Below are 12,055 nucleotides of genomic sequence, written 5' to 3' on the forward strand. Positions count from 1 at the left end.
ATTAATGACAGTTTCACTGTGATTAGTTTGAAAGTCTCATCTTTTCCAGGATTTACTTTTCACAGCTTTCATTACCCATAGTAAACAATGGCTTGAAAATACGTAATAGAAGGTTCCAGACATAATACTTCATGGGATGTAAATTACGTCTCATTTCCAGTAGTATGGGCTAACCTCATCCTGCGTGGGTGTGAGTCATCTTCTTGCACACCCTTCACAATGTCTATCACGGGTGCCCTGTTATTAGGGGTCAGTCACGGAAGTGTGACCTTGTGCTCTCTCACTGCAGTGATCCAGCAGGGATCACGTAGCCTAAAACAGTCACATGACCTGGGCAGCCTTTATCTCAGTTCATCTCAGGACCGGTCACTGTTCAAACTCATTTCATAATGGGAAGGATCAGTAGACACTAAGATCTTTTGAAAGGTCTACCCATTCCTGAAACTTTCCTCATAGATTATCATACTTTTCTACCAATGTCTTTTAAAAAACATTTTAGTTTTCCTGATTTATAAAACAAGTGCCACATCAGGAATGTAACAGTGGTAAACCACTTGGCAATTTGCTCAGTACTGTTTGCATCTCCTGTCCTCTATAAGTCTTGACTCAAGTGGCCCTTGATGACCAACTGTAAAAGCTTAAATGACAGCTACTGGACCTAAGACATTCAGATATTTCAAGAGAGGATATGTTTTAGAGCACTTATCTTAACATCTGAAACAACTGTAAAGGTTCATGCCTTCAAACAAACAGCAACGTGTTCCCATTATGATCATTAGGTCAGTCAAGTTTTGGGGTATTGATGAAGCTCGTATAGATGGCTCTAACTTGGACCATGCAGTGACCTCCCATCCTAGGACTGGGACCACAGCATCTTGTTGTGTGATACTGCTCACTGGATGCATATACAGGCTAAGCCAGTTGGCCATGGTAAATACCCAAGTTCTCGGTCACACCCTAGACACCCAACCTAACCTGACCCTAAAGGAACAGAAAGCGTGCTGTGCCTAGCCTGGGTGTGGAATGCAAGGACTGCTCTATGAGCAGTAACCTAAGACTTTGTTTATGGTAGTGGTAGACCTCAGCACGTTGAAGTGCCATCCTCCTCCAGCCACATCAGTCGTGACTACCTCAAATGTCCCTTGTCTCCTTGGTGGATCCTGCCTGAGGCAAGGGCTTTGAAGGAGGCTATTCCCACCTTTGGTGACCTTTGCAGGTTTGGAGAGGATACACCTTCTCCTTGAACACAAGCCTATGTGTTCCTACCTTGGGGAACATCCACGTGCCCTCTACGGAGTGTCTAGCTTGGACCCATTCTGTTCTACTGTTCTACTACCTGGTTTTTCCTCTCACAGAGCCCCCTAAATCAGAATCTTTTCACATTGGCTTCACATGCCTCTCTTCTTGTATTCTTTATACCCTACTAATGTTATTCCCTAGTTTCCCATCCCTACCTCCTTTCTTCCCTGGCACCCTCCTCTGAAGCTTCCTGTTGTACTGGTCCACTAACTAGCTAGTCTCTAGGTCTTTCTGGGCTTTTGCATTTCAGGAAACCCCATGGGTGGCAGTGAGCCTCTGCTAAGCTTCTTGAAGAGTATTTGAACAGTAGTTGCATTTATCATTTTCCCAATGGTTCAAGACAATGTATCAGTAAAACATTTAATTTTTCTTCTATTAAATTTGTGTTGCATTGAGAGTCAGAATTTATATTATCTGTCTTAACAGGAGCCAGAGAACTTGAGTTTTGTTCGCACAGAATGAATAGCTCAATCTGCTGATGCTTACCACTTTATATAATTTAAGGCAAATATTTGTTTTCTCAAATTGTGACTCTGAAAGCTATGTTTGCCATTTAGATTTTGGAAATGTTTATGACTTTACTTTTGCTACGCAGCTCAAATCTCTAGATGAGGAATCCGTTGTTGGCAAAATTTCCAAGCAGTGGTCTGGTTTTGTGAGAGAGGCCTTCACGGATGCAGATAACTTCGGGATCCAGTTCCCGCTGGACCTGGATGTGAAGATGAAAGCTGTGATGCTTGGCGCTTGTTTCCTCATAGTGAGTCTGTCCGTCCCTGCTAATGTTCCAATCAGTGTCTTCATAGAGTCACTCTGAACCCATTCCCCAAATTGTGTGTTCCAAGATGATGCCCTGTGAAAGGAATAGCAATTTATATTAGTATGTACCATTCAACCAGATCTGAAATTCCATTTAACATGACACTCAGGACACAGTCTAGTACACTTGATTGCCAACACTGTGTATGCCCACAAGCCAAAAGAGGTTTTGTGACTTGGAGTGTTTCTAAGTCAGGAAATTGTTGTTCTGGCAGAAGTTGGCAGCTTTTTAGGCCACAGACCAGGTCATTAGAACTTTAGTTAACTTACTCATTTAAAATTAGGCAGAATTGTTGGAAGTCCAAGTTTACAAAGATAAATCCTGGTGACTCTGTGATAATTGGGTTGAAAGTTGGTAGCACTGGGATTGTTCAAATGATTAGCAAATGGGATAGAAGGGAAAGAGGAAAAACAGAGATCAAAGAAATACAATGTGTAAGAAAATTGCTGACCTGTTCAGAAGAGAATTGCTGACCCAGGTCCCTCTAGGTATAAATTATTTTGCAACTTACTTTCAATAAGTGTTCAACCTCTCCTCTAACTACCTTGCCCAGCTCTGGTGGTGGAAGAGAAAAGTTACTAGGAATTGGGGGAAGCAGACTTGTTCAGCAATAGTTCTTTGGGGTGGAGCTCAATTTTCTTTGGCAGCAGTTCAGTCTGTAGAAAACACCAAATACAACTCAGCAACTGCAGACCAGTGCTCTAGGCAGGCAAACACCAGGCACAAATCAGCAGCCGTAGTTCAATCCTAATGAAACTGCCCCGAGGTGATGCTGCAGAAATCTCAGGGCTGTTCTTGGGCAAGATTCTTATGATGGTGGCATTACCACAAGTTGAGCTCAACAAGGCTATATATAGCAAACTAATACATGCTGCAAGGATAGCGAGGTGGAACAAACCAAGCCAATGCTCAGTGCCTGTTTCCCACTGTCTGTGGGATTATATTTACACCCCTTTATTAAAGGTCCTTTCAAGTGCTTGCTATATCAAAACATCCTTTTACCTGTGTCTGCTTCAGCAAAACATCCTTTCACCTGTGTGCCCCAGCAAAATATCTTTTGACATAACTGACTTTCAAAACAGACCCGAAGTCAGCTTCCCTGTCAAGGTTGCCAACTGAGAAGGCTCCACCAGCCCCAAGTCGAAAGCTGAATCTGGAACTCCTGTAACTAGAAACATTAAATTACTAGAAAAAGGGCTAGCAAAAGTTCAGGAAGCAAGATTTCAAGGGACATGAGAAAAAAGGAGTATCCAGAGAATTTGTCAGGGGTTAATCTGACTGGTGCAGAACAGAAGGAAGGGATTTAATTGGTTGCTCTTAAAATGCAAAGAGAAAAGCAGAGCTTACATAGCTATGGCTTCCCGTTGTTCTTGGGGCACTTAGTTTTTATAAGTTCCCTTTGTATCTGGGATTTGCTCTCTGTTTTGTGGTCGAAAACTCTTTTCTTTCTTTCTTTTATTCAGGATTTCATGTTTTTTGAAAGAACTGGAAATGAGGAACAAAGGTCAGGAGTATGGTAGTAGTTTCCCAAGATTCCTCGGCTGTAAGGACTGCATGCCGATAGACGCTGAGAGGAGATCAAGGAATCAAAGGAACGCACCATGGCTTCTTTTCCTTTACTGAAATAACTTTATATCAATTAACCTGTGATGGCTGTAGGCCCTTTTGTACAATTGTGCTCTCAAATTAGAGTTTATTTTCTGTAACTCTGTCATGTATTTGTTTTTATACATTCTTAAGGTTGTCACTGTGAATTTGTGAAAAAAATATATGAATTTATCAACATAGAAATGATCTTGTCTATGAAAAGAGGCTTTGACTTAGTCTTTCATTCATTTTCATTTTTATGAAAACTTAAATATATTGTAATTTAATATAAAGCTACATATTAAATGTAATTTAATTTATATGAGAGAGTTGATGTTATTTTACAGATGCTACCCATTTAAAACCTTTAAAAAAGTCCCTGTCTCCTTTACCTTAGGATTAACTATTACTCAGTATAGTCGTTAATAAGAAACAGTAAATGTATTTCTTTTTTTCCCTTTTTTATTGGATTTTTTTCATCTACATTTCTAATGTTATCCCCTTTCCCAGTTTCCTGTCTATAAACCCCCTATCCCATCTCCCCTCCCACTTCTTCTGTGAGGGTGTTCCCCCCACCCATCCACCCATCCTTTCCTGCCTCCCCATCCTGACATTCCCCTGCACTGTGGGGTCTGGCCTTGGCAGGACCAAGGGCTTCTCCTCCCATTGGTGCCCAACAAGGCCATCCTTTGCTACACATGCAGCTGGAGCCATGGGTCTGTCCATGTGAATTCGTTGGATGATGGTTTAGTCCCTGGGAGCTCTGGTTGGTTGGTATTGTTGTTCTTATGGGGTTGCAAACCCCTTCAGCTTCTTCAATCCTTTCTCTAACTCCTCTAATGCAGATCCAGTTCTCAGTTCAATGGTTGGCTGTGAGCATCTGCCTCTGTAAGTAAATTCTGTATGTATTTTTTTCTCTCTTTAGAAAAATCAACGTAGTTAGGTAAACCTACTTCTAGACTCTACCAATATTTATAACATAATAATGTATTATAATATAATCTGATATATTATAATACAATAATACTATATACACATATTTTCATATGTGTATTTCATATAAACACATACAATTATTTCATCATGAAATGTTTAGCTTCTATATTCTAAACTTCTAGAATAATTGGTCAGGCATTTTGTCAGTGATTGTTATCAGAAATTTTATAGGGTAGTTCTTTTGAAGGATTTTCAGTTTTTTCATAACTTAGTCTGGAGACATACCTGGCAAATCAGGAAATTCACTATGGCTGAGAATTGTTTAAAGTGATGGTTCTTTCAAGACAACTGCTAGATCAGATAAGTTTTAGTTTATGGAGGTTGATCTGTTAAAGGTGCCTTTTGTGCAACAATAAAGAGGCTATGGTAAAAGGGTGTGGGGTTCAGTCCTTGAGAGGCTAATCCCTTGCCTCTTGAGAAACCAAAATTTATTTTGCAGAATCTCTCTTTTCTTAGACCAGTTGCCCCCGAGTAATCCAGAACACCAACATAGGATCACTAGTGGATAAACAAAAATCTAAAGTTAGTATTCCTAAGATTGCTGTGAAATCCAGAGTCTTCAAAAGGGTCTGCTTTTTACTTGACAGGAAAAGGATCACTTCCCTCATTCACCAACTTTGGTCATCTAGTTCCTGATTAACCCAAAGAAACCATGGAATGATCAAAGTCCCCTTCAGCTCCTAGCTGTCAGGACTACTTTGTCCCTGAGCCCTGCTCTAACTCTCAGACTGTGCTGACTCACAAGCCTTGTCCTCAAAATTCCTAAGGTTCATTCTCCGGTTTGCTGTTCCATTTTTTTCTAGATACAAACCTGGCAGTTTGATTCCCCATTAAACCCCTCTACCTGCAAAGTGTGCTCTTGCCTGCAGTTTTCTCCATCTCTGGGGGTTGAAGGTAGAACCCAGGGCCTTCTGGAGAGATGGGTAAATTCAGCTGCATCCTTGGCTACGCTTTCATTTTTAAATGGACTATAGTCTTGTTAAGTCCAAATGTACTACACTGAGATCACCACTCACAGACGCAATTGGCAGGACTGTTGATATTTCTAGAGAACAAGAAGCCTGCATGCAGAGGTCAGCCACTTAAAAAAAAAAAGTTGACCCCAGACAGACATGCAGGCCTTTTTCTAGGAGAATTTTAGCTAGGGTTTGGTCATCTAAAGCTTCATTGGTGGGTGCTGGGGATGTTAAATGGATTGTTTTTTGCTTGACTTGTGTCCAGGTGGTCAGTGGATTGCATTCCTGTGTCCTGAATGTAAAACCACAAGATGAGATGGCCAAGTCGTATAAGGCTGATGGCACAGATATTTCCCCATGCCTGTGGCTCTCTCCAGGATGTTCTTTGGATGGGGTATTTATGGCCTTGTTACTTTTGAAGTCAGGCCTGGTTCTAAAATGGAGTGTATGCGGACCTGCCAGTTCAGAACACACACTCTCCTTCCTTACATACTAACGCCTGTACCCTGTACCATTGTTACAGACTACTGTTTTCATTCAGGGGTGTTGATGGGGTCCATTTTCTATGCCAGCTCGAATTACCCAAGATGCAATGCCCAAACCACATGAAACTCAAGAAGGATAACTAAAATGTGCATGTTTCACTCCTTCTAAAAAGGGGAATAAAAATACCCATAGGAGGGGATAGGGAGGCAAAGTTTAGAACAGAGACTAAAGGAACGGCCATTCAGAGCCTGTCCCACATGTGGCCCATAGATATACAGCTACCAAAACTAGATAAGATGGATGAAGATAAGAAGTACATACTGACAGGAACCAGATATAGATCTCTCCTGAGAGACACAGCCAGAACATGTCAAATACATAGGCAAATGCTAGCAGCAAACCACTAAACTGAGAATTGGACCCCCGTTGGAGGAATTAGAGAAAGAACTGAAAGAGCTGAAGGGGCTTGCAACCCCATATGTACAACAATGCCAACCAACCAGAGCTTCCAGGGAATAAACCACTACCTAAAGACTATACATGGACTGACCCTGGACTCTGACCCCATAGGTAGCAATGAATATCCTAGTAAGAGCACCAGTGGAAGGGGAAGCCCTTGGTCCTGCCAAGGTTGGAGCCCCAGTGTAGGAGATTGTATGTGTGTGTGTGTGTGTGTGGCGGGAGGAGGCAGTAAGGGGGAATGGATGGGGAGGGGAACATCCATATAGAAGGGGAGGGGGAGGGGTTAGGGGCCTGATGGACAGGAAACTAGGAAAGGGAATAACATTTGAAATGTAAATAAGAAATACCCAATTTAAAAAAAATGGAAAGAAAGAAAGAAAGAAAGAAAGAAAGAACGAACGAACTAAATGGCAGGAAAAAAATTTCAAGAATGACAGGTAGAAAAAGGAAAAAAAAAATCAAGCACAAGCAAGCAGCCATTTGAAGAGAGGCTTTTATTGGGTACATGGGAAATAGGTTTGGACCAGACTCAAAGAGGAAAGAAAAGACCCTCTAAAAGCAGGAGGGGAAGAGGACCCTCAAGCTGAAATCCACTCTTCTCTCAAGAGCTTGTTTGTGTTGTTTGTTTTCCCCTGAAGAGTCTTCCTTCCCTAATTTAAGGTTTATCGGTTTGAAGAAAGACGGGATGGTTGATTGGCTCACAACTGCTGTGTGAACATGGCTTGACCTGACCTAGTAAACTTATTGAGCAAGGGTGAGAGTTCTGGGGGGGGGGGTGCTAAGGATAGGAGAAACCCTCCTTGAGGCCCTTGTTTTAGGCTAATGGGTTTTTACCTCTGATCAAGGGTGAGGGAGAAGCTATTAATTATGTAGCCATGGCTCACCCTGCCCTGAGTCCCCTTTGTCTGCCTGAGGAACTCTAATTAGGAGTCCCTCTCTAGAATTTTTATCTGTTGAGAATTTTTAAAAAAAAAATCTGTAATCATTTTGTGGGGAGCAGTGAAGGGAGACAGGAGAAACAGCTCAGCTTTGTGTGAAAGAAAAATGAGCTCAGGAAAGGAAGGCCTCTGATGACTAACAATTATAAAGTTTAGACTCACTGTGGTTGAGAGATCAAAAAAGCATTGTAAAGGGGAGAGCCCAGAGTGTACCACACAGACAGACAGAGCTGGACCAGGTGAGGAGAGAGGAAGGGGAGGGAAAAGCAGTAGAAGGGAGAAAAAAAGAGGACCTGCCAACTAAGGATGAGGAAGCCTGGGATGAGAGACGAGCCAAGAGGATAAAGGATACACCAAAAAAAAAAAAAAAAAAAAAAAAAAAAAGGCAAAACAAAATGTCCAGGTAACCTAAATGACTGGATTATATAGGGAAGAGCAGCCCAGTCCATAGGCTGGAGAATTTAGGGTGCCAGACCAGATATGGCAGCCACAGCCACACCCTTTAATAAGTAGGGATTGAAGTAGAGAGAGCCTCTGGCAAAGAGCATTCACTTTCATATGTTTATGGAACCTCAGCCCTTTGTCCCAGGTTTGAGACCCAACATGAGACTATTTCCAGCTTTTGTAATCAAGCTTGCATACTCCAGTTCAATGACTAGGACATCTTCATATATGTTAAAATTAGACTCTGCCTCCAGGTAGACAAAATACATGTAATCGCATGAGCTTGGCTTGATAGGACTAGATGGTGCATCTGGGGAGCCCCGCTCGGTTGCGGTTCTGATGCCATGAGTATCTGGTGGCAGTATTTAATAAAGCCTCTTATTACAACTTATCCGTGGACGTGGTGAATCCCTGAGTGACCCCAGATCCAGAACAGCCACGGGCAGACTCCACTTCAGAGAGGCCTACTCACCGGAATGTGAACAGTTGTCCCATGATTATGACAAAAAGCACCGTAAGGAAAATAATGTTAGTAGTCACGCCGGTTCCTGCTGGTACTCTGTATGAGACGTTAGGCAATCGAGGTCTATCGGAATATATACTCTGATTCTCCCAACCCCAAACAAAACAAAACAACGAAACAAAACAAACAGCAAATCCAAAATAGAGAAGGAAGGAAAAACATCCCCAAGTCTCCTTTGGAATCAGTGTCGTCAGTATCTGAGGAATGCGGTGGAGGGCGGAGAAAAGGAAATGCCAGTAAGTGTTCCCTTGGTGTTCTAGAACTCTGCACAGACCAGATAGATCCTTTCTACTGATAGCCTCTGCCAGGAGCAGGTAAATACTCCAAAAGGACGACTGGGTTTCAACTTGGTTACAGGAGCGTATCTTTCAAGTCAGGAAGAGGAAACCACTAAACTCAGGAAACAAAACCTAAAAGTTTCCTTGGTGACTGCCGCAAAGTCAAGGTGCTTTTCTCCCTGACTTAAGCAGACGGTAGCACCAGTGCCTTTCTTAGGAGTCTGAAGAGCTGAGTTGCAGCTGGTGCCAGGATTCTAGGAACTCAACTCACTTGGAGCCGCTTAAGGTAAGCCAGCTGTCCTAGTCCCTCTCAAGAGGATCCTTGGCCTTGGCGGGACCCAGAACATTCGCGATCCCTGGGAAGAGGATTGTGAGGATGGAGATTTGAGCTGGAAGTTAGGAAAGGTGACCTAGGCGCCTGGCAAGTGGATATGGACACAGGGACAAGGGAAGGACTTCTGCCTGGAGAGGTAATATGCAATTCTGTCAGGTTTGTCTGTGGGCAGGTAGGAGTTAAGGGTTACTTTTGCGCATATGTTAACAAGGAGCCAGTTATTCCTTCTATTCTATTCTTGCCACGGTTGCGAACAAGATTTCCTGTTTTGTTAGGGGAAGGGTCAGTGGAGAAGAGAAGCACCTACTGTCTACTTTTGTAAAGCAAGCAAACGAACAAAAACCCGTTAACTTTAGAGCCAAAAGAGTCAAAAATAACCCCTTACACCCCCACTCCCCACGCTTGAGTCATCAGACCTAGGCAACTGGCAGCTGGAGCCAGTCCCTGGGAAGTCTTACACAAATGTTAAAGATTAATTTATAATGGTCCGGATAGTTTACCAGCAAGGGCCACTCTCAAAAAGGAAAGGTATTGCTATAAACTATAATATTAACAAGAAAGTGGAGTGCCCACATACCTGTCCACAAAGCACGAGAGTTAAGGCCAGTAATTGTTCTTACCGGTTTTAGACACACATTCTCTTTTTAAGAGGGTCATTGGAGAATCTGCTTGTTTCTTTCTTGCAGCATATTTTATTAACCCTTTACAAATATCATTTCTGGTCTGGTGACTGCTTTTACCTTATGCCTCTGCTCATTATTTCTCTAACCAGAGCCTATACCATTTGTACAGGGTGTTTTCAGCCAGGAGCTATGCCATTTGTGATACCGAATGAGAAGATAGAAGATGTTCATATGTCATAAATAATACCTGGGAAGTAGTAAACGTCTCTCCTCTACTTATTTTTCTCCTACCTAACATCCTGTACCACATCCTGTCTGAAAAGATCACGAGGCCCCAGTTCAATTTATTAACAGCGTTTCACAGCTCAGTGCAATCCCTAATCAAGGTCAGCGTGGAGGGGGGTTAAAGAAATAGATCACAAGGCCTTTAGCTAGTGAAGGATAAATATTAACTGGAACCCAAGCTAGGCTTGGCGTCTTAGAGTACTAGATGCACGGCGAAGACAGAGCAGACGGTGTTTGCTCACTAGCTGCCGACTCAGGCTGCCCGAGTGTGACCCTCTATCTGTGGCTTTCTATCTGCAGACCCTGAACCAGTTTCTTTACGTACACTGCCTCAGCTCCTTTACAAACTGTGTAACAAATTCTAGTTACCAATGCAAGCTGACGACTTGTGCAGGACTTAAAGGGTTAAACTGATTTTACATCAACTAGTATAAGCTGTTACAGTAGGTGCTGCTACCTTAAGGGACTGAGTGACAGTTGACTTTTATTATGTCAAATATTTAAATACTTGAAGAAGAAATGTTGGTGTAAATAGGTGTGTGTGTGTGTCCATTCTCTACAACTTATAATTAATATCACTCAGTTTGAATGTTAGTTCATTAAAACTAACAGTTCTCTACAACTTATAATTAATATCACTCAGTTTGAATGTTAGTTCATTAAAACTAACAGTTTTTATTATTTATTTATTTGTATTTAATTATTTAATATTTGTTTACTATTCTGAATTTTGTCTTATTAAATGCTTAAACTATTTCTTACCTTAGGAGAAATGACATGGCCAGGAGAGTAGATTGAAATAAAAGACTTTTCTGTCTTTCATAAGAAAGATACTTTCATGGAAGTGGATAAGAAATTTCCCTAAGGAATGCTAAGGCACTGAGGCAGGAGTGGGTGGGTAGATGAGTGAGGGAGCACCCTCAGGGAGGCAGGGGGAGGCCATAGGGGGTGTGTGGAGGGGAAACTGGGAAGGGGGATAACCTTTGAAATGGAAATAAATAAAAGGATATTAATCATCTGATTTATGTGATTAGTGAGCTGCATGTTATTAAATATTTACTTTTACCTCATGGGTTTAGTTTCAGTTATGTGGAGGAAAGAAGACAATACAGAACGGTGAGGGAGCTCAGGCTTGTCCAGAAACAGTTTGTAGGAATAATGGAGCAACCAAGAAGAAAGGACTGGGTCGGTTCTAGTCTCTTTCGATGACTTGAGCTTTCTTGGTTTTTTTGTTTGTTTGTTTGTTTGTTTGTTTGTTTGTTTGTTCTGTGGAACTTAACAGGCCCATTCGTCCTAGATTCTATAGAATATACATTCAAAATTTATGAATAAAATTCTCTAAGTTTCTCTCTCTGTAATTGTTTCTAAGCATGTTTAGTTTATTGTTCTTCCGTAAGCTCAGATATTGGTAGGAAGTCTTTCTTTCAAAGATCATCACATTTCCATTTGCCAGATTTCTCCCTTCTAACACTTTTGACTTGCACTGTGTCCCTAAGAACTCACTGGCATCTTCTTTTCTAGCTCACATTTGTGCAAATACAACTCGTCTGGCTTGAGAGAACCAGCCATCCAAGCCACAGTTCAACAACTGCAGTGCATGTCCTTTTCAGACGTTAACTTTCCAAGTGCATAAAACATATGTACAAACATTGCCAGAAATACACGGAAATTATTGGGTTTGCAACTTATTTACATTAATTTTGGGTCACTCTCTGAACTACTCTTTACTTCTCTTTTCCTCAGCACAGTGACTCAGTTTCACTTATTGGTAGGGCATTAGAGACTTAGAATTCTGGTGATGATCTCTAAGACATGAAAACTGGTTCCTCTTGTGTGTTGAATAGACTTACAATGGAACTTTGTTCTTAGACACTTAACTAGTAGTTTCTCGATAGTATACCAGATCTACTTTTTTTTAAAAACTTATTTGATTGGCATAATAGTTTTATGATATTCCAAAAATACTTTCTGAATGCTATAAGAGAATTTTCTGAATCCTGGGGCCTGGGTTAAAAAGTTTTACTGTA

General features: G+C 41.6%; 2 protein-coding genes and 1 long non-coding RNA gene across 11 annotated transcripts in view; 2 read left to right on the forward strand and 1 right to left on the reverse strand.

The window, feature by feature from the left end:
- The window catches only part of Plscr1 (phospholipid scramblase 1), a 21,963-nt gene extending 17,940 nt beyond the window's left edge, over positions 1–4,023 (forward strand). For all 4 annotated transcript variants that reach the window (XM_006243537.4, XM_006243538.5, NM_001423659.1 and 1 more), the window contains 2 exons: positions 1,895–2,056; positions 3,580–4,023. In XM_006243537.4, coding sequence (XP_006243599.1) covers positions 1,895–2,056; positions 3,580–3,636 — 219 coding nt within the window. In that variant the 3' untranslated portion in view covers positions 3,637–4,023. The remainder of the gene's footprint in view (positions 1–1,894; positions 2,057–3,579) is intronic.
- Positions 1,634–8,707, reverse strand: LOC102550510 (uncharacterized). The gene is made up of 2 exons (NR_186860.1): positions 8,458–8,707; positions 1,634–2,149 (listed from the first exon to the last, which is right to left on the reverse strand). It is a non-coding gene; the product is annotated as an uncharacterized LOC102550510 (long non-coding RNA).
- A 43-nt stretch (positions 8,708–8,750) lies between these two features.
- Plscr2 (phospholipid scramblase 2) overlaps positions 8,751–12,055 on the forward strand; it is a 36,525-nt gene continuing 33,220 nt past the window's right edge. For 2 of the 6 annotated variants that reach the window (XM_039081540.2, XM_063265573.1), the window contains exon 1: positions 8,751–9,072. The gene's annotated coding sequence lies outside the window, so the exon portion shown is untranslated. Of the gene's footprint in view, positions 9,257–12,055 lie in introns of all 6 variants that reach the window. The other 4 variants (NM_001014094.2, NM_001423657.1, XM_063265572.1 and 1 more) reach the window with 3 other exon arrangements.

This window comes from Rattus norvegicus, chromosome 8 (assembly GCF_036323735.1).
Source record: "Rattus norvegicus strain BN/NHsdMcwi chromosome 8, GRCr8, whole genome shotgun sequence".
Lineage (NCBI taxonomy): Eukaryota > Metazoa > Chordata > Mammalia > Rodentia > Muridae > Rattus > Rattus norvegicus.